At 33.2% G+C, this 22,732-nt stretch overlaps 1 protein-coding gene across 2 annotated transcripts in view; it reads right to left on the bottom strand.

Annotated features, from left to right (window-relative positions):
- LOC149415459 (uncharacterized) overlaps nucleotides 1-22,168 on the bottom strand; it is a 34,993-nt gene extending 12,825 nt beyond the window's left edge. Inside the window, exons 1-4 of one of the 2 annotated variants that reach the window (XR_016303781.1) lie at nucleotides 21,886-22,168; nucleotides 16,833-17,006; nucleotides 15,975-16,143; nucleotides 11,872-15,551 (exon numbers count right to left, since the gene is read on the bottom strand). Coding sequence is in view for 1 of the 2 variants with exons in the window: in XM_089642649.1 (XP_089498775.1) it covers nucleotides 21,886-21,966 (81 nt within the window). In the remaining variant the exon portion in view is untranslated. Of the gene's footprint in view, nucleotides 1-11,871; nucleotides 15,552-15,974; nucleotides 16,144-16,832; nucleotides 17,007-21,885 lie in introns of those variants that run through there. The other variant, XM_089642649.1, reaches the window with a different exon arrangement.
- Nucleotides 22,169-22,732: the final 564 nt, after the last annotated feature.

Here is a 22,732-nt window from a genome sequence, read left to right as displayed (position 1 = left end):
ATAATCAGAATGATTGAGGCTAAAAATAAAATAATAATAATTGCATATTATACCGCAACTAATATTTTTAATAAAATAATAGTACCTACATATCGAGATACGCTGGATATTGTTTGGGCACATTTTATTTTAAAAACGCTTTGCAACAGTTAGATAACAAAGATAAACAACGAATTCAGAAGATGGAAACGAAAAAAAAACATTATAATAGTTATTTAGTTCAACCTACGGATAATTTGACGTCTTTTCGGCACGTCGTCTTTTGACATAATAATATTAATATACTGGACTAGTTTTTAAAATTTATTTTTATAATAATCCAAATTCAAGAACCTATTTTAGTTTATTTATTTTTTTGGAAATAAATTTATTGAGTAAAACCTCAAATTGTAATATTTAATTGTGTCCCGGCAAGGCAAGGGTCCTGGGATCGAGTCCTAGATGAGACCGTATCTTTTTCTGATTTTTCTGTTTCAGATTTTCGTTTAGAAATCGCTAATATTGTCTTCAATAATTAACCTACTTTAGGTTCATAGATTCATAGTTTGGGTTAAAAAAGAGAAGAAAAAACTAACCTACTTTCACATCAATAAAAATGACCACCAAATGAAAAATCAATTCTAATTTTAACGAAATTACTATTAAAATGCATTATTTCCATTTCCGCTGATTGAAATAGTTTTTCCCGTTACTATACCTCCTACTGATTCAAAGTGTTCTATAAATAATATGTACGTATTAACTGTGTACAGATTATCTGGATATTCTCCAAAATTCGTCTTAGAAAGTACTTAGAAACTTTGTGATTAATCATGTGACTAGTGAAATACATCACAGTAACTTGGAATAAGTCAGCTTCTTGTTTTTTATTCATTTTTAATGTAAAAAAAATCTTTACGTGCATTATGAAACAATATACCTGTTACCAGTTTAAAAACTCTCCACGTCTTAGCTAACTAACCATAACGTCATTTCCCCGCAGGGGTAGGAAGAGAGGACAGACCGCCAAACAACTCGGTCTTGGCACACACTCCTTGCCTCATTCACATTCATACATCGTCTCATTCATACTCTTCTATTATTCTGACTCTTGACATGTCCCGACTCAAGTGTCTGATTCACAAGATCATGCCATGTCTTCCTCGGGCGTCCTCGACTACTGCTATAGTTCACATTTGCATCGTATTTTCTCCTTTCACTTCTTTCTTCGCTCATTCGTTCTACATGCCCGAACTATCTAAGCGTACCTTTCTTAATCTTACACATTACGCTTCCATCAACCTTGCATTCATGATTTTACCACACATACGCCTCAGGGATCTCATTTCTACAGAATTCCGTCCACAGAATTCCGTCTACTTTTATCTTTCCTCTGAAAGTTGCATGCCTTTCTTTCATACATAATGGTAGGTGTACAAATGTACGGATATTATCTAAATATAACATATTTTTTGGAACTAAAAAAGAAATATGTTATAATTTCGAAGAAATTCGGAAAGCGGGGTTGTTCACGTATCATTTAGATTGATAATAATAACTTCTGCCACGTTTGGCCTGTTGGAGACAAGTGTAGTTGACAGTGTTGACACGAGTAGGAAAAGGTATAAATAATAACAATTAAGGAGATATATGCTGTTTGAGGGATGTGGCTGGAGGGAAATTCTCCATCTATGATCTAATGGCGCGCCCTGCCACTGAGCGACGGCCAGGACAAGAGTGTTTTCTAATCTCCGGTAGCACTGACTCGTCACGGCTACTCTGTTGCACATTATGGCAGAAAAACCATGTACCCTTCCTTCTGTGAACATCTGTGAGGCGCTGCATCGCCAAGGGAGGCCGAACAGCGCCCTGTATGCGTGGTTTTACTTTACTCCGAGTGGGTTCATGACGTCTTGTGTGTACCTTGTCCATAGTTCGCTAGTGTAAAATCCCATGCAGTATGTTTGGAATAGTTGCTTCTTCACCGGAGGACTGCACTTGTTGAATCTCCTGGTGAGCATGTTAGCTCGAACGCATTTTTATCAATTAGGTCAGTGACTGGTTTGATATCACAAAAGGTGTTAAACAAGGCTGCGTAATGTCACCGTGGTTATTCAATCTATACATGGATAATTGTATGCAAGAATTGAAAGAGGTGGGATTGGGCGCGAATTTGAATAATTTGAAAGTATGTTGCCTGTTGTATGCTGATGATGCGGTGCTGATTGCTAATAGTATAGATGATCTACAGTCTCTCGTGTCTAGGATGAACGAAGTATGCATGAAGAATGAGTTAATGATGAATGTAAGTAAGTCTAAAGTAATGGTGTTTGAAAGAGAGAGTACGAAAACAGTGTGCAATATAATTGTGAATGGGGAATACTTGGAGCAGGTGGATGAGTTTGTGTATTTAGGAAGTATGTTTACGAGAGATGGGAAGGCTGACAGAGATATCGAAAGAAGGGTAAATGCAGGTAATTCCGTTAATGGAGGACTAAACGCCGTAGGCGCTAACAAAAAATTGTCCAAAGAAGCGAAGTTAGCAGTCCACAACGGAGTGCTGGTACCTACCTTGATGTATGGAAGTGAGGCATGGAACTGGCAAAGAAAGGATGAAAGTAGATTAAATGCTGTTGAAATGAGATCCCTGAGGCGTATGTGTGGTAAAACCATGTTTGATCGTGTGAGGAATGTGGAGATCCGCAAAGAGTGCAAGGCTGATGTAAGCGTAATGAGTAAGATTAAGAAAGGGACGCTTAGATGGTTTGGGCATGTAGAGCGAATGAGCGAAGATAGGAGTGTAAGGAGGATATATGATGCAAATGTGAATGGTAGCAGAAGTCGGGGACGCCCGAGGAAGACATGGCACGATCAAGTGAATCAGATACTCGAGTCGGGCCATGTCAAGAGTCAGAATAATAGAAGAGTATGTATGAGACGATGTATGAATGTGAATGAGGCAAGGAGTGTGTGCCAAGACCGAGTTGTTTGGCGGTCCGTCCTCTCTGCCTACCCCTGCGGGGAAACGGCGTGATGGTTAGTTAGTTAGTTAGTTAGGTCAGTGACGACATGCCCCAAATATTTTATTTCGCTGTAGATTTTGAGATCGGCTCCGCCTTAACATATGGGCGGAATGACGGCTGGACCAGTATTTGCTCTAAAAATCATGATTTTTTCGCATTGTTCATAATGTAAATTAGCCCGTGACTATGAACGTATGCTTCGCATATGGCCAGATATTTCCTCATTGGCAGGTACGACCATGTCGTCTGCATAACTAATATTGTTCATACATACCCTGGTAGTGTGACATCCGATTCTGGTTTTGTTCAATGGTTTACAGCAGCATTATGCTTATGATTTCTACTGGTAGTCGATTGAAAAAAGTTCTTCCTTGGTACGCATAATAATTTTGTGCAAATTAAGTATTTTTCGGCGATGGAAAAATATATTAACTAAATAAATATAATAAGTCGACTACGGTTTTCAGTAAAATATTAATACTTCTCCTTTTCTGTCATAATTTGAATTTTAATCTTTAAATAAAGGTACTTTATTTAAAGATCAAAAATTAACTTCTAAACTTGGAATAAGTGATCTTTTACAACATTGGAAAATAAAGAATTAAAGATGTTTGCACATTGTTTAGGTTGGATATTAGTATCTATGATTATGTTTTCGTGTTCGATATTCTTATGTTCTCTCTTTTTTTAGTATTGATTTTTATTAATTATTTTTTTCCACATGTGTTTATGATTACTGCTTCTATTAATACAGGACTTTTTTTAATAGAGGTTGTTAATTTTTTTAAATTTTTTAAATAAAATTGTATGCATTTTCACTTTGGAGGTTATTTAGTGTTGACTTATAATTTTTTTCTGATTGATATTTAAAGTCCTTGAGTGATCCAAGGTTTTAAACATCTTAGTTTTGATTTTGTGTACATTGTAGTTTTCTTCTATTAGTACAACTTTACTAACGAAATAATTGTCATATAACGTTGATTTTTTTCATTCAATCCTGCTGTCGAAAAAGAAGTGGAAATTTTAAATAATCCAGTAATATGCATAAATGAAGAGGTAATTTGAAAATTTTATATTGCTTAGGTAATCCCAGCCATCATTGGCTAAAGCCAGCAACGCCATTCTTAGAAATAGTTTTTTTTAATATGGTTTATTTCGCTATTTTTCCTACTGCCTACCCTAATTGAAAAAAAAAACTGGTGGCTACTATGCCTGAGTTAAAATCATTAATTATTATTCCGACTTTGTCAACAACCCATACAAGTACAACTACCTCTTTACTAACAACTACTGATGTATGGTGAACAGTTTTATTGTCAGTTGTGTAAAATTTAAATCACGTTTATTAGTAGGTACCTAAGGCCTTTATTGTTTAAATCATTATTTTTAAACTATAAGTGAGCTTGTAATTATTGTGATTACACCAATTACTCCAATCTCACTGAGCGCAAGAAAGTAAGGCTGAGCATAATGCTGAGACGCAGACCAGGACCCAGACAGGGCAACGCAGATTTTGCAATGTGCGATGAAGTATGGACCTTCAAGGGCGCCCACCACTTTCCCAAACCATTTTATGGACCAAGTGGGTCAATCTATCGGTTCTGACGTCAAAACTTTTGTATAAACGAAGCTACTAAATTAGGATTCTAAAATCTCCCAAATGTCCCTAAACCGCTACGTCCCAAACATAGATTTAAACATTTAGGTGTTCTCATCCAAGGCAGTTTTTTCTTGTTCTTGAAGCTAGTGGAGAGACATTTATAAAGAAGAACATATAAAGGAAAAGCAAATATAAAAAAAATATTCCCATGGCAGTGAACAAGACATGAACAGCTTTACCTTGGGACAGGCAGTCCCAACGAGAGACTGTGAGTAGTGGGATAGGAATGTGGTCCTATGAACCATTCACAAAGTCCCCGGAAGCACAGTGGCCAGACATGACCCCTATGACGATGGGATAGTGGAGAAGACACTTCTGAAGAACCCTGGGGACTAAGTAACTCACTCCAGCCGACAGGACCAGTAGAGAACTGGAGATCAGAGTCGAAGGGAACCTTCCCTTTCACTGCTACCGCTACATCAGGGGGGTACCTCTGCCAGGCAGGGACAAGGGACTATTCCACCCCGTTATGGGGATGGTGTAGTAAAACATACAAAGAAGCAATACAATTCTAGCCACTAAGATAAAGCTAAAACACAAAGTAAAATATAAAGATTCCAGTATCATTCCTGAAGGAGTGTGGACCGCCGTCCGCAGCGATACAGGCGCATGCGACACAGACATGCGACTGCTCTGTCCAGTTTTTGCAGGACGTGTGCGCATACGAGTAATACCTTGGCGTTAAATTGCAAAATTACTAAGACATTAACCGAGTTAGTCAGAAATTAACCTCTTATGTACACGCAGCATGCGGATTACTCCAAAAAGTCACTAAAGGAAGTTTTATGGGCCAGAATTGCAACTGAAGCAAACTAACTTGTGGGTATAAGCCAAACTGAGCTAACTAAGCTGTGTCGCAGCACATGCTGGTCACCGATTCGGCGACATTCCTGCTCTGCACTGAGCTGTACGGTCTGCGTCTCAGTTTATGCTCACCCTTAGAAAGATGCACATTGCTCATTTTGCATATGTTGCATCACTATTGCACGTGTGTGCATTTGAGTGGACTCGTCCAAATGAGGGCACTGGATGCAAGGTACCAACAACATCTGCGAATGTAATTGGAATGAAAAAACTCGAAAGGTTCCAGTTTCGATTGTGTGAAATAAATTAACTTATTTTTTTAAAGAATAAGTTATAACATTTTCTAAAAGCTATTAGACCAGCGAAAAATCACGGGATATTATGTTAGTACAGCTAATTAGTAAATAACGCTTTTTTAAAATGGAAAAAAAGCGCAGACCGTTAAAAAATTACGAAATCTGACTTCACTTGTCAAGATATGACCCTAAGAAATTTAAAGAAAAGCAAGTAGGTAGGTACTTAATCGCTTGTCTGAACTCTTGACACCATCAGTTACAATTTTGAAATGCCACTTAAAATCAAAACGAATCCTAATTCATTGAACTAGAGTTACAATCACTCACAAGCCGAAATTACTATGCTTGATTTTTGTAATATTTACTAACATGACTTATTTACAGATTAAAACACCTGTATAATTTTATTCCACTTTTTTCTGACCGCAAAGGTTTTTCAATCCAAAAAGTCATGTTAAAATGGAATTCCATCATGAATAAATAAAGGTTTGAAAATTGGAAATAAGTTTTGATCACTACATAGTTAGCTGCTAATTCAATATGACATCCTTATAATACAAGGTGTCCCGTTAGCAATGGTGATTATAGGGGAGTTATTTGCAATCAAAATGACTTCAATTCTTAAACCTTTGATAGTTTTAATGTTTTATCAATTTTTCTTTTAATGTTTTATCAATTTTTGTATTTTTTAAACCCTGTACATCTTTAAAAAATCGTCATAAAGGACAGCATTTTTAGATATTTTTTTCTAATATTGCTGTTAAGTGACGTATCTATATACTGAGAGTATGTCTATGAACTCAGTACCAATAATACAATACTAGGGAGCGCCCTTGAGGTGATTTCTCACGAAAATGGCGCTATATAAATTAGCCAAATATTAAATATTATTAAGAATTGAATCTGTAAATTTTGATTGCAAATAACCTTCCCTCCATCTAAGAAACTTGAAAAGATCCAGTAAAATGAAACTGAGCTGAAAAATTTCTCACATCCGTCCCGGGCTTTTGTTACCATTAAAATAACGTATGATTGGTCCGCCAATGGGAGTGATTGGCACTGAACCGGTTCAAATATTCATTTAAAAAATAATAATAATTTATTAGAAAGTATTCAATGAGTTATCTATATATATTAATTGTTGTTCAAATTTCTACGATATTTACATATTTTTTGTAATCTGCATTCGTAATATACAGTTTATTTTCAATATTAACAAAAACCGAGATTAACAACTGTAATATGGATACGGAGTTCATAAAAATATTTCATTAGAAATACCCATTCACTGCCAGTTGTTAGTATTCAAATTACATAAGATTAGTCCGCCCATGCGAGTGGTTGTAACTTAACCAGTTAATGTCAAACGCGACGCTCGCCATAATGCATTTGTAGATGATTCAATCCAGTATTGTATTTGTATGCCTTTCTTGAAATAATCGATTTTTTTTTTACAGAAAAAACTATTTATTCATATTCACATTGCGTACGGTCGCAAACAAATAATTTGTCTTAATATTGGATAAATTAAATATTGCAAAAGGCATATTAAAAAAAATAAAGAAATAATTAACGCCGTCTATAAACAAGTAGAATATAACAAGCGTCATGTTTAACCTTAAAAGCATAATTAGAAAAAAAAATCCAAACTCACAGTCATTTTTTAGTTGTTGTTGCGTGTAAATAGCCCCAAAAACGGCGACTTAATACCTTAGAAAATATAACAAATAATAAATTATTACGCGGCGTTCTCACCTAAACAATTATGTCAAGACGTGCACTAACCTGATGGAGATCCCTTCCAGCAATAGTAAGGCTTAGTCTGGCCCATGCAATATGGGCAGCAGATTATTTTCTTTTGGTGGCACATCAATCCATTTGTTATATGGTGGTGGTGAGGAGAAGAAATTAGTATCTTAAATTCAATCTTGCAGATGCCAATTTTTCCCAACAACGACAGTAAGAAAAAATAGAAGACCGAACAAACGTAGACAATTCTAACAATTATAACAAAATAGAATAATTGCCATTTCGGGCAAGCACTTACCAGATTAGTGCACATTATAAATACATAGAGGTATGAAACACAATCTTAGAGATACTTATTTAAAAATATTAAGGAATAATAAAATAAACCAAAAGAAAAAGAAATTATATTATGGTGCTTAACCAGTTGACATAATGTCTATATAAAAAAATGTAAAGCATTGAAAGGGTTAAGAATTGGACAACAACACATATGCGGTCATTTTGATTGCAAATAATCTCAACTATCACCCCCCTTCGTTTGATCCATAACTCACGGGTCACCAGTCACCATGTGTAATTAACAGAGATGTGCAAAATGGGTACCCAAAACCATTTGAAATGCAAAATGGAAATGGGTCTAAACTTTTCCATTTGAAAATGCAAAATGCAAAATGGTTTTTAGAAAAGCATTTCAAATGCAAAATGCAAAATACCTTTTTTTCAAAATGCATTGAAAAAGCAAAATGGTTTCTCAGGTCAAACAATCAAAATAATTATAGAATTTTTAAACAATTTTGTCATTTAATAATGGACATCAATGTAGAACAAACATATTACATGATGGTAAATCCAAAAACACCAAGACTACAGATTATGAAACCGAAAAAAATTTGCGCAAAACTAATGTTGCCAACGTAAAAACATAGAAACTGCTATCTAACATTTAATATTTAAAAGCATTTAAAATGCAAAATGCAAAATGGTTTTTAGAAAAGCATTTAAAATGCAAAATGGGTATTTATTTTAGAAAAGCATTTAAAATGCAAAATGGGTATTTTATGGAAAATACCCATTTTGCATTTTGCATTTCCATTTGAAATGGATTTATTTGAAATAAAGCACATCTCTGGTAATTAAGTATTGTGTATGACTTTTCACGATCCTTTTCAATAGGGTACCTTTTGCTGAGGAGTACTAGTTTTGGGTAGAGAGTTAAATATAACTTTTATGATGAAAAATAAGGTATTATTTATTATTTTCAGATTTGAATGAACAGTAAAATAACGACAATCGTTTTTTTTTGATAATTTACTCTAAATGGACCACAATAAGAGGGTGTCCCATTATAGAGTCGACAAAATTCCATTAATCTGTGAACTTATAATAAATACCTAGTAGGAGAAACTGACTGACATTAAATATTGTTATTTTTTAAAATCTAGTGTTATTATTCGTTTTTTGTTAAAAAAGGGACTGGAGGCCTGTAACTAATAATTTCTCAAATTTCATGACGAACCATCAGTAAAGCACGAATATGTTATGAGGAAGTCGGAACACGTGTTCTTCAAAAAATAGTATTTTCGCATCATGTCCATTATATTCATTCGGACAAGGGCACCTGTGTGAACATGTTTTCAGACATATTCTGAATGAATACTATTTTTTTAGGAAATGGTCATGCTGTCACATTTTTAATAGTATCTTGATAATAAAAGCCGTACTAATTTTTCTCCGTGGGTATGCAATAATTCTCCACATGATGTTATGTAATTACATCGCATTTACTAAATTGATAATTAGAACACTGTGTACTGTTGCCGACGAAACGTCGGTATATTATGATATCGTTGTGGCATGCTGTATTTTTTCGCGGTCAGAATAACTAGATAAAACATTATCTAATACAGAACAGTTTATACTTGTTATATGCCGCCAAAGGAGATTGTACCGAACAAACGAATGAACTTGATGATTTTCAGATATTTCTGTGTATTTTTTTCAGTTATTCATTTACTGTCCAATATTTGTAATATTTTAGATATTTACTGATTTTTTTAAACTATTGGTACTATTTTTAGACAATTATACTGTACCTTTATTATTTTAACTATTAGTTAATATACTAGCTCCCCAGTTACATCAAAGCTTCTATGAAACTTTTTTTTGGTTTTTGTTATGTAATTATGTACATTTCAGTAATAATATGAACTAAACATGTCAATTTGTCTGTCCTAGAACGGGAAACTTTCCTAGTTGGACAGGCAAAGCATCCAATATGTAATATGTACTTTCTTTTGATAAATAAATAAATAATAAATAAATAAGATCACAAGGCCGGGACACTCATTCAAAGCAGCCTTCTCACTTGTATGGGATTTTACAAACATATTCGTTAATTTTTTTTTCAATTTATTCTTATTTATTAAAAAATCTTAAAATGTTTTAGTCAATTTATTAAAATAAATAAAAATACATTTTTTGGAGGTTGTCATACAAGTTGGGCTGATTTGAATGAGTGTCCCGGCCTTTTGATCTAGGAGGTTTTGGTTACATCCGAGAATATTTTTCTACTTACTAGGTAATTAATTATTTCATTAAAATCGTTTAGTAATGTGTAATTAATTTGTATATTTTCTTTATAATTTCAATAAATATATATTTTTATAAATCCTTATTTATTTTTTGTATTCACAAATTTTACAATGTCTGCAAAGTTTTTTTTGTATTTTTATCCGAATTCCGCTCAAGAGTTCCAACTACTCCCTGCTGCCGAAGCCTGTGAGACTGTAGCCGCCCCGATTGAATTGGGTTATATTGTTTGTTATAGGGTATGGGTAGGGGAAGGAGATGTGTAAAAGAAACTCGAGAAGTATCTGGCTATTCAGATTTGGCCCCCAAACGCGGTTAAATCCATTACAAGCGACACCAATGTTTGAATTCTAAAAAGTGGCCTTTCACCAAAGCGTTACTGAAAGCATCTATCACTTTGAGAAAGTTATCCGCTTCAAGCTGTATTGAATCTGAAAAATAATAGTATACCTTACAAACGATTCCTTAAAATGTCAGTTGAAATTGTTATTTTATTTTTTAATAATTTGTTTTTTAAATATCCCGAACAAAAAAATCAAGCAAAATTCAACAAAAATATTGCAAGGCTATATATTTATTTATAATATTGTAAAGAGTAAGTAAATATTTTTGTCTTTATTGGACTTTTTCAATTTTTTTTTACATGAATTAAGAAATAATTGAGCCGGTAACCAATGCTAAAAGAATCCCTAAATATAAATGTTGTATTTGCAACAGTCAATTACTATGATGAATATTCTAATTTATTTGTAGTTTTAAAAATAATAATTTCTAAAATACATTCGAATGCATAAAAAAAGTTTATTTATTTAGAAAAATATTTAAATAAAAGCTTAAAAATAAAATATATTACAAGCAATTTGCGAGTAAATATCTCAAATAAATTTGTTTAAACGTGGTTTACAATGTAATAAAGCTTATAAATCATTAAGATAGGAGTTTAAGGAGGATATATGATGCAAATGTGAATGGTAGCAGAAGTCGGGGACGCCCGAGGAAGACATGGCACGATCAAGTGAATCAGATACTTGAGTCGGGCCATGTCAAGAGTCAGAATAATAGAAGAGTATGTATGAGACGATGTATGAATGTGAATGAGGCAAGGAGTGTGTGCCAAGACCGAGTTGTTTGGCGGTCCGTCCTCTCTGCCTACCCCTGCGGGGAAACGGCGTGATGGTTAGTTAGTTAGTTAGTTAGTTAAATCATTAAAGTCATAATAAAAATAATACTGAAAAAACCTCCAGACTTCCCCACTGAACACGTATTCGAAGAATTCAAAGTTCCTACATTTAAAGACTTATTTATGAAATATTCAAATTATAAATGAAAAAGATAAATACTCGTTCATAGCTGAAAATCGAACCAGACTTAAATATACATTTGCATGCCCTAAACTACACACTTCTTTTGCCCAGCACCATTATACCCACAAAGGAAAACATTTCTTTAATAAATTACCAGAAGAAATTAGAAGCATTAATGATAAAAAACAAATATTGAACTACATAAATTTTTTTAGGGAAATCGTTAACAAAAAAACTGATTCCCCTAGTTTCACTTGAAAATCTCACAAATTATCCCACTGTACTCCATTTATTCTCAAAAATATAGATTTTTTATTCCTTCCAAATACAATAATTTGTATGTATTTTAATTTTGTAATTTTTTTTACTTTGTAACCGATTTATATTATTTTATCGCAAATGTTCACTCCTCTTCCATCCACAAGCAAATGCTTTTAATGGAAGTGTAGTATAAATTAAAACAGTATGACTTATAAACATTGTATATTTATTGTTAAAAAACAAATAATATAAATAATTAATTTAGCATATTTAATCATTAACACAATTTTAATTTTTTTCTACTGAAACTCGGTACGTGCATCAACACATTAGTTATACATATAATGAAAGCCAAACAAACAGAGATGATACTCATACAATAAAACAGAGATACAATAAAACAGTTCAAAGATTAATTAATTAGGGGAAGGTTGCGATCAATGAACCACTTCATTATTTCCGTTTCTTATTAACCGTTTCTAAAATCCAAGGCGAGGACAAAAAGCAAGCAATACCACGTAAAGACTCGCTTCTCTTCTTCTCTACTCTACTCATTGTCTTCGCCAATCGGAGTGTGACGTACGAGTATTTAGGTATGTCACCAGTGCTCCGGATACAAAATTTACGCTGTGGACTACATGTAAGTGTGATGTTATTAATAAATTTAATTTTATTTTTTGTAAGGATTCTGTATTTATTACTGATTGCGTTTTCATTTATTGCAAAATGTATTCGAAAAATCTTTTAGGGTGCTTGCAACATTTTTGTTTAAAGAACAGCAACACTATTGAACCAGTCCAATAGCGGGAATGTTTTTTTTTAAAGTTTTTAATATTTTTGGATTTTTTTAGGATAGCAAAAAGAAGGCCGAGTGGAGTGAAACCAGAATGCTCTTGTCATTACAAGCCTCATCTCAGAACCAAGTTGCTCTTAATAGGAAGCTACAAGCCAAAAATGTGTATATTCTTAGTATACCTTATATTGTAGGTAATAGGCATTAAAATCGCTTGACAAAAGGAGACTACAAACGTTCGATTTCAAGCACAAAACTGGTTTTTTATTTATTTTGAAAATAATTTTATAAGAAAGCAAAAAAGTTAATCAAGTGAAACTGTCACAGATAATCTTAGCTATAATACTGTATTTTTCAAAAGTTGTTTCCTTTACGCGTTCATACACTTCTATTGAAAAAATATTTATTTAAGTACCTAGTTTACATTTATAATTTTTATTGAGTTATTTATTTATTTATTTGTATTCTACTCAGGCGAAACGATAGGAAAACCTTCAATTTATCTAAAGCATATCTTTGGTATTCATAATGTACACCAATTCGTCATAAAGATTAATTAAAATAGTGATTTAGCATTAAGCTTCGCCTAAACGCAGCAAGTAGGAGTATATAAGAAGACACTAAAACGAAGACTCGACGGTGGAAACGAACAAGCGAAACAGGTGCAGAAAGAAATTGGATAATATGCTAAATTTGTCACCATTGTCCCATTGTGGATATTATAATATGACACAGTGTCAAATGAATGTGCAAAGCTTGGGTTCAAGAAGAGTGTCTGCGTTTTAAAAAGAGCTTAAAAAACAGTTTTTTTAAGTAATTTTTCAGACATTTATAGTGTTCAGGTTTTTGTATTCGTATCAAAAATGTAATTATAAAAAGGCGCTATCATTGAAACTTTGAACCCAGTGGTTCAAACAAAGTGACAGTTTTTCAAATTAGGCATCCCAAAAAACTTTTTTTTTCACTATCTCCTGTAATGAGAAGTTCTAAAATTCTGTAACTTACCCATTTATTATATGTATAACCGTTGGTTTTTATGAATCAATTGCTTTAATTATATATACCAAGACTAAGGAGCTATACTTCTACTAAATTAGGTAGTTCAAACATCTCAACCTTCCCTCATATATTATTCACCGCATATTACATCATCAGGTAAAAATAAAATGACTAATGATGACATAATATACAAAATATTATTTTTTCGTAGAAAGCAATCACTTTGTGGTTTAACATTTTAATGAAATAAAAACAATATTTTTTGTTTAAAACCACGAATTTTTATTAATTTTAAGACCGACCGGTTTCGCTACACTCGAGCAACGTAAGGGTACAAAATTAAACTAATCAATAATACAAAATGTGTCATTATATATACATACAGAGGGAGATAGAAAGTAAAACCAAAATGAAACAACAATATATTAAAAGAAAACAATTAGTGTATATAAATAATAATAGAGAATAGGCATTAATAATTGTAAGGTGATTAAGGGATACTGGGAATTTTACAGTTTACAGGGAATATTCCCAGTATTGGGCTTTTTGACAAATCTAATTGATTATTCAGAATTAAACTTTTGGTTTTAATGGCTTTCTTTATTTCTAGTGCTTCTAGTGCTTCTAGAAAAAGACACATTTTATTAGACACATTTATTATATACGTTATGGTCACCTCCGTTTTTGGACGTTTCATATAAAAATTATTTATAAAAAATTCACGAAGTTTCATAATTGTTTTTCAAACTCCGGTCGGAATTTTTGGTTTCATAGTGCTGTACATTTTAATTCTTCTGTTGTTAACTTCAAGATCAAAGAGCGGTGTTTATTTATGTCACCGCTTATATCACATTTATCACCATTACAGTTAGGGAGAGACAACCATTTCTATGCGACCAAATGAGCCTTCAACAACAAATTGGCCTCTGGGGTTAATTTTGCTCTCAATTGGATAATAATTTTTTCCTACAATTATGGATGCCCGATGTAAGTAATTTACCTCAGGGCCTATGTCATCTTTGGGGATGCTGTTAGGAGGGTCTTTATGAGGAAAGGAAGTGGTGAAGATGGGTCTTGTTGGGACCCATGTTTTAGGAGGGAGGTAACACAGATGCCTAATCCATTTTTGAAATTGAGATGTACACAAAATTAGAGGAATAATGGGAACATCAATAAATAGTGATAAATCCAGGGAAGTAATTGTGGAAACATGATAGAAGATGAAGCCAAAGCTTAATAGTAAACTATTTCCGAGAGAAGAGCGCAATCGGAAGAAGAAAAGATTCAACAGTACAGTAAAATCATATGGACATTTTCCTGAATGTTTATTAAACTTAAGAAAAATGGTAGAACTTGCAGACAAGCCTTGTGGCAGCTTTGCGTGACTACTTCTTTAAATGTAATTTCAATTTGGGAAGCGGGGATGGGTACCGCCGCCCCAGGAACCATCTATTGAATATTCAACACCCCTGCCATAGGTCACCTCGAGTGGTTCGCTACGTTTGGTAACTTAGCAGGGGTGCCCGGATTCGTGGGGTGAGGTTATTTAGGTCTTGGCGGGAGATGCGTGTACCCACCTACTGCATGGCGGGCCGGATCCAAAAACACTAGTTGAGGGAGATCTTTTGACTTCTCCAGCAGGACTTCCTCGACTCATCGCCCTGCACCTCAGTTAGGAGTGAGGGGGATTGTTTCATCGTCCTTCACTCTTGGACACATTGATTGACCCCCATATTCATACTCATCACTCATACCTTCATCCCAGAACTTCCTCTCACTTCGTTCCATAAAGAGATTCCACACGCACTATCCCCAAAGATGAAATAAATTCAGTGTGGAGCAAATGAAAAAAAAGAAAAATTCCATTTTATCCATTTTGCTCCCTATTTTCGATAAAGTATATTTTATCAACGCATTCATTTTGACTTTATACGGGTGTCGGTGTGTACGTCGAGGGTGCCAGAAAACTCTCACTTTCTGGGTTCATAAATTGTATCCCTGAAAACTGAGTCAATTCGTTTTGCGGTCTCGAATTCCATCTTCTCAGTTCTTTCATGTACGACGAGACTACTATGGCGAAGTAAATGCTGATAACTGAAAATAGCAAGAAAATCACAAATTATTCATTTAAAAGAAGAAAACGGTATTACTCCAACCTTGATTTACTCTCACAGCGCGAAACTTCAGGGGGTTATTATATGATTTTTCATAATAATTTCTTTTTATTATCCTATGTATTTGTGAAAATTCAAAATGGAGAGAGATTTATCTCATCTGTTATATGTTTTACTGAAGTTAAATACACTTAATTATTTGTTGTTAGTTATACCCATTTCCGAAGACATTATCAAAGGTCAACAGTTGAGAAGGCAAAACGTCTGCCACGCATAATAATAATTACACAGCGGAATTGTTTGAAAACCATTTGTTCAAAACATAATAACGACAATTTTTTTTAATTAAAATGATTTTCTACAAATTAAACTTGATAGCTATTTAAAAAATATTTATCATTACCTGTTATGCAAGGTCCAGATATTACAAATGAAAACAGGTTTCCCAAGTGTGCTTCATGCGACAGATCGTAAGAGGTTGTCTTAATGTAGGTATAAGTGATAAATGAAAGCATCAAAATCATCACAACAAATGTTGACTTTACCCAGACATTGAGATATCCAGGTTTTTTCTGAAAAAAAGGTTTTTAACATCCTTAAAAAAATACCCAAAAGAAGAGTGTGGAATATATAATAAGTTTTGGATACTGAGACCAGGTAACTAAATAAGGTTCAACCCATTCTACGTAGTGGTCTTATACCAGAGCGTTAGTGACACCGCACAAAAATTCCAACTGCTCCAAATCGCCCGGATCCTGTGGAACTATGGCACCCCTCATTTTTGGTATGTTGTGAGAAGGTAGTGGAAAGGGGAAGGAGAAGTGGTAGGGGATGGTGGTAAGTAGCTACTCAGATCTGGTCACCAAACACGGCTAAAGTTATTTCAAGTAAGATTTCGATTCTTAAAGTTATACTTTCATTACGGATACTGAAAGTATCTGCCTTTCTGGAATGTGCTGCAAATATGCTATTATAGGTACTATTGTGTTTTTTAAACATATATTATGTGATTGTGAAATAACACAGATTATTCAACTGTAATTTACTTCAAATACATTTTACACTAATACAAGCGTGCGAGTCAGAATACATTCAAATGCAGACAAACACGTCGAGGTCCGACACTGACGTCAGAAAACGATTTATTAAACATTTTAAGTCAAAACAAACTCATTTTCAAATTGACCTTTAATGATAAATATTGTGTCAGTAAATAATTTGTGTTATTGCATTAATGACCTTTGATTAAATGATAACCTACCCGTCGAACACCGAACAAAAGAATTGCTCCCTGAATTGATTCGCATAATGGAAATAGTACGAACACAAATATTCCAAAGAAACCTAGACCTTCGGTAAATAGCTTCAAAATATTATAGGCTTCATCCAGGTAAATTGTCACTGTGATTTGTATAATGGAAAGGGGACAACATAACTGAAAACACAAAAATATCTTTATTATTTATGGAATACTTATAAATAACATTTTAATTAATATATTCCTGAATAAAATTAAATATAAAAGTACCTGTGTACTTTTATACCACATTATATGTAAGTATGCATTTTATCAACTTTCTTAGCGATAAAATCTGTAATGTAAATTTATTAGTTTATTGTAAAGGATTTTTGAAATTTTTGTAACTTTGAAATTGGCCATACTAAGATACATCCAAGATTATTTCATCAAGTATTTTATTGTTGTTTTGTTTCCAAAAATATAAAGACCACAGCTGCGTTCTAACCTCTCAAACGAGCTCAGAGCAATAATGGACTACTAACTGCATAATTGATCTCAAGCTACATCATTAAAAAAAAATCAACCCGTATTAATATATATATATATATATATATATTTATTTATTTATTTATTTATCGTTTCTTTACATTGTATTTTTTTTTTTAAGTTATAATTTTTAACCTCACTAGGACAAGCCTGTGTTGAGGTTAATAATTTTACAAAATATTAAAAAAATAGTACAAAGATTATAAGAGATTTAAAATAGTACAAATATTAAAAAAATAATTCAAATATTAAGATAACAATATTGTTACATTGACGTTTCTGCGAATTGGATACCTACATGGTACCTATCAGCCTATTCATTACAATATAATGCTGTAAACATGTAGGGTGACCATGATATTTAATTGCAATAAAAATGTAACAAACTATTTTTTTTTAACAGAGAAGAAAGAAAGAGAGAAAAAAAATTTACATTAAAAAAAGAAAAGGATGAAAAAATTAACTTATTCAAAATATTATGCCACAATTTAAAATGACAAAGATGAAAGAATATGTTGGAAATCCTCGGATGGCAGAAATAATTTAACATTCTTTTTAAATGTACGCAAGGAATTTGACGATTTAATGTGATCTGGAAGGCTATTATATAAAAGTGGAGCCTGGTACAAATAATGTCTCTGCCCAAATGAGGATTTAGGGTGAATTGCCATAAAGTTCAGACCAAAGCCAATTCTTGTAGTACGAATTTGTTGCGTTCTTTTCGCAGAACTAATATTGTTAAAAAATCTGCATAACGTTTGTAGGATAAATAGTTGTTTTAAATTCATGATATTACATTTCTTATAAAGTAACTGTGTAGGATATGTAAATTTTTTCTTGTACATAACTTTGAGAATCAGTTTTTGGGCAATATTAAGTGGTTCTATTACAGTCTTCAGGCAGGAACCCCAGCACACTATATTATATGAAAGTAGGCACTGAATTATAGCAAAATACACTGTTTTTAATTTTTCCTTGTCTAGTACATGTCTGAGATCTTCAAAAATATAGATAAGTCTCCTAACTTTATTTACTAACATTTCGACATGATCATACCACCTCAAAAATTTATCAATTTTTACCCCCAGGTATTTGAGGCTGTCTACACTTTCCAAGGGGTTGCAGTTACACGTTTGCACACAATTGTGAATAATCAAATTATGAGAGGTAGATGGCTGACTTTTATAAGAAATGCTAAAAGTGATGTATTTGGTTTTTTGTGTATTTAAAGTTAAAATATTATTACTCAGATAATTATTAACTACTCCTAAACCTGTATCACATTTTTCAAAAGTTTCACTCCAATTTTTACCCTCAAATATTAAGGCAGTGTCATCTGCAAAACTAACAATGTTACCTGGAATTTTTAGACTGCATAAATCGTTTAAATAAATAAGAAATAATATTGGCCCTAGTACACTACCTTGTGGTACTCCAAATGAGATAGATTTACTATCGCTTAACATTTTATTTATTTCTACTTGCTGTGTTCTATCACTAAGGTAAGATCTGAACCAACCCATAGCTGTATTATTAATGCCTATAGATAATAATTTCTTAAGAAGCAACTCGTGGGAAACCATATTGAAGGCCTTTGATAAGTCTAAAAATACCGCTATAGCTTTGTTGCCATAGTCCAGTGCGTTTATAACTTTGGTCAATACCTTTAATATAGCATCACTCGTACTTCTGTTCTCTCTGAAACCAAATTGGCTGTCGGAGAGTATTTTGTATTTTTCTAAAAATGATACTAATCTTGACTTAGCCAGTCTTTCTATTATTTTTGAGAGAGTATTGAGCAAAGATATTGGTCTGTAATTATTAACATTTTCGTGATCTCCACCTTTGAAAAGAGGTATAATCTTGGCATTTTTACAATGGGTATATTTTTTTTAAATTTTTTAACTCTTCGGTTTATTATTTTTTTTAACCCTTCGGATAATTTATTCGCTTTTGGAAACAACTCATATGGTCTCATAGAAATCGTTGTATCTCCCTTACTATCATTGTGAAAAATATGACCTATTTATTATTATTGGTTTCGCCAATATTGTTGCTGAATATTTTAAAGGAGATAGCCGTATAATTCTCAGATAGTTGTGCAATCTTTTTAATCAATGTTTAAAGGAAGGTTACACGCCTTTAAATTGGAGAAGGGCTGTGATCATGCCGTTATACAAAAGTAAAGGGTCATGTATGGAATGTGGTAATCATATGACTATTAGCCTGCTAAGTTCAGTTGACAAGCTGTATGGTAGAATTTTGATTGAAAGGGTAAGAAAAGAAACAAAGGATAAAATATGGGATGGTCAAGGTGCTTTTGTAAGTGGAAGGGAGTGCATGGACCAGATCTTCTCTTTGCGTATGTTCAATGTATTTTTAGTTAGAAATATTCCATTTATTTGGATTTTATTGTAAAGTGGAAAGACTTTTTATCAAAATATGGCAGGGACTACCACTAGTTAACTACCATGAACTACTATAAGGTCTTTTAAAACTTAAAAAAAAACAAATTATTAGGTTTGACTGAAGGATGAATCATCCTCCCCAGGGCGGGCTCTCAACTGCTCTGAGCTTTTAAAATGTTCTCAAAAGTTAATTTTTGAATCGGATTGACTGAGGATTGAACTATCTTCCCAAGTGACTGGAGTTAACAATGCTAACACCTAAGAAAAGTATTCTAATTGGAGAGTACCGACATTTATTGTTGTATTTTTTTAATATTTGGTTTCATCCAATTTCAGAAAAATGCTTGTGTGGGCGAGTGTCTTTGCATGAGTACCACCATGAGTGTTGATATAATGCATTGTCATCGGCATCGAGTCTATCTGCCGAGTTTCAGCACGGTCGGATGTCAGGAAGTGACAATATATAAAATTTATTTTAATTGGCTCATATTATTGATAAATGAAATGATATAAATCATAATTATTTTTGAAGTGAAACTTCTTAACGCGAGTTATGCATTTTCAAGGACCGGAGTAAAACCGACTCATGACCGTCACGAAAAACCGTGATCATTTCGCTATGGGAGCCTAGCTAATATTATATACCTAGTTTAGGTCACTCTCCAAACTCAGCTTCGCGGTCTAGAGGCAGAGCGCCCGACTCTCGTCGTGAAGAACCGAGGTTCGATCCCCCCTTTAAGTAATTTTTTTTTCTTTTTGTGTTTTTTTAATACGAGGAAAAGTGATAAAATGCTCTCGTGCTGCGACTTTTAGGTATTTTGACTTTATGATATTTTGGTCGAAATATAGCTTACAAATCGAGCCGGTAGAGTCGCTCGGTATTTTGATTAATTATTTTTATTTTGAATCATTAAAATTACTAATCAAGGCCGATAACGCGACTAATTACCCTCGCAGACGTGCGTGACAATTTTTTTTAGAAAAAAACACAGCCGTAAGTGAGTTTTTCAAAATTTAGAAATGTTTTTCAAATTCAGACTCCATACGGGTATGAGACTGTTAAAACACGATAGATCTTTTCCAAAACGGACAAATATACGGAAATATTTTGAAAAACGACAGATATGACTTCACACTGCAGATATATCTTCGATTCGACCCTATATAAAGCGTTAACGAGACGTTATGTGATAGGAGTACACGTTGTATACGCGGTTCTCGTCGCGCGAGATGCCTCTTCTCGCGGTCTAGAGGCAGAGCGTTCGACACTCGTTATGCAGGACCCGGGTTCGAATCCCATATTTTTATAACTTTTAATTTTTTTTATCACATGCTACTTATAAATATGTCAATATTAGGAATCTAGTTAAACGTTCATTTGTTAACAACACGCCTATAAATAAATTTATGCTTTTTAAAACTATAATGTACAGCATTCTGAATAATAATAATATGGAATGAAAAGAGAGAGAGAAGAATACTAAAAATTTCACTTCCGTCGTGCGTAGGCTTGCCACACATTGTATTTTTTTAATGATAATCTAATGTTTAAGGAACGAGGTTTTTTACACATAGCACAAAGGATAACATACTACTTTTTAGCAATAATTATTAGCCTGAAACACCTGAAAATATTTTTAAAAGGTATTTCAAGCTAATAATTATTGGTTAAAATAATATGTTTTCCTTTGTGATATGTATAAAAACCTTGTTTCTTAAACATTAGTTTATCATTAAGAAATAATAACATGTGAGAAGTAAAAATATATTCACCAATAAATGACAACTTTCCTACAAAAACAGTGTTGGTTGTTTTCTAACGGAAAACAAATTAAATTAAATTTTAAATTGTTTAATGAAATTGTTTAGTAGAGCACCTGACCGGCAATCAGAAGGCTGCGGGTTCAATTCCCTTTGGCGGCATTTATATTTTTTAACATAATTTTTTTTTAAATAAGTATGTTTCAGGCTATTAATTATTGCTTAAAAAGAATATATTTAATCTTAATTGTTCGCAAAGCACGGCACAGGCAGTTATTGCTGTGTTTCAAGCTAGCTTACCTTTCGAGAAAAAAATTCCCAAATATATCCACTCATTCTAGATATAAAATAATACTTACAATTTGCACCCAACCAATGATTTTACAGCCAGTTTGCAAGGAACAACCACAACAGCATTGATCCACCACTGGCAGACTCATTCTTACAAGTTGCGATGAATAAAACAAACACAACTAATACAATAAGTAGGTATATCTAACACCACAAACTATGAAAAACACAGTAGTTTAAATCAAGCACCACAGAAAATCTTTAGTTTAACCTTTTTCGTTTTAATAAATTTACTTTTGGTGAATGTGGCCAAGTTTTAATGCGGAGATATAGTGAACCTTGCTGTGTAAATTTCTTAATATTAACATTTGTGATTTCGATTATGTTCTCGTGACAGACTTGACAGATTGTTGGGGTCTCATGCAGTGTTCCGAAACCGGTGGGTCACGAGACGTTGTTGAGTTCTTAATTTTTTTCTATTTTATGTCATGATTCCTGACTTGACTATGTAAAGGCAGAGTTTTCAAGAGTGGCCAACTGTTATTATATGAGCGACGGGAAAATTCGATAGCAGCATGATCATAAAAAACTCACGAGATATCTGTCGTAAGACATCGCGTGTGTTGTATCATAATATTACAGCTTGATTATTAGCAATAAGGTATTATGCCGACTGTTAATACATTGAACTGATCATGTGGTACAATCGGTAGAATACAAGATTACGTTCAGAAAGAAACTAAGTTTTATATTTCCCAAGCGTATATTATTGGAAACTTTCGCCATTCTGGAATGTTCTTTTGATGAGGAGAATGATGATTGTTCAAGAATTTAGCATCCTTCGTCGGTAATTGACGACGGTTCTAATGTCGAAATATTTTCGTTACATCGGAAATAATCTTTATTTTGGATCGC

This window comes from Hesperophylax consimilis, chromosome 18, assembly GCF_061612785.1.
Source record: "Hesperophylax consimilis isolate HC1 chromosome 18, BYU_Hcon_1.0, whole genome shotgun sequence".
NCBI classification, from domain to species: Eukaryota; Metazoa; Arthropoda; class Insecta; order Trichoptera; family Limnephilidae; genus Hesperophylax; species Hesperophylax consimilis.
Note: the sequence above shows the minus strand (reverse complement) of the source record. Positions and strands in the feature narration are given on the sequence as shown.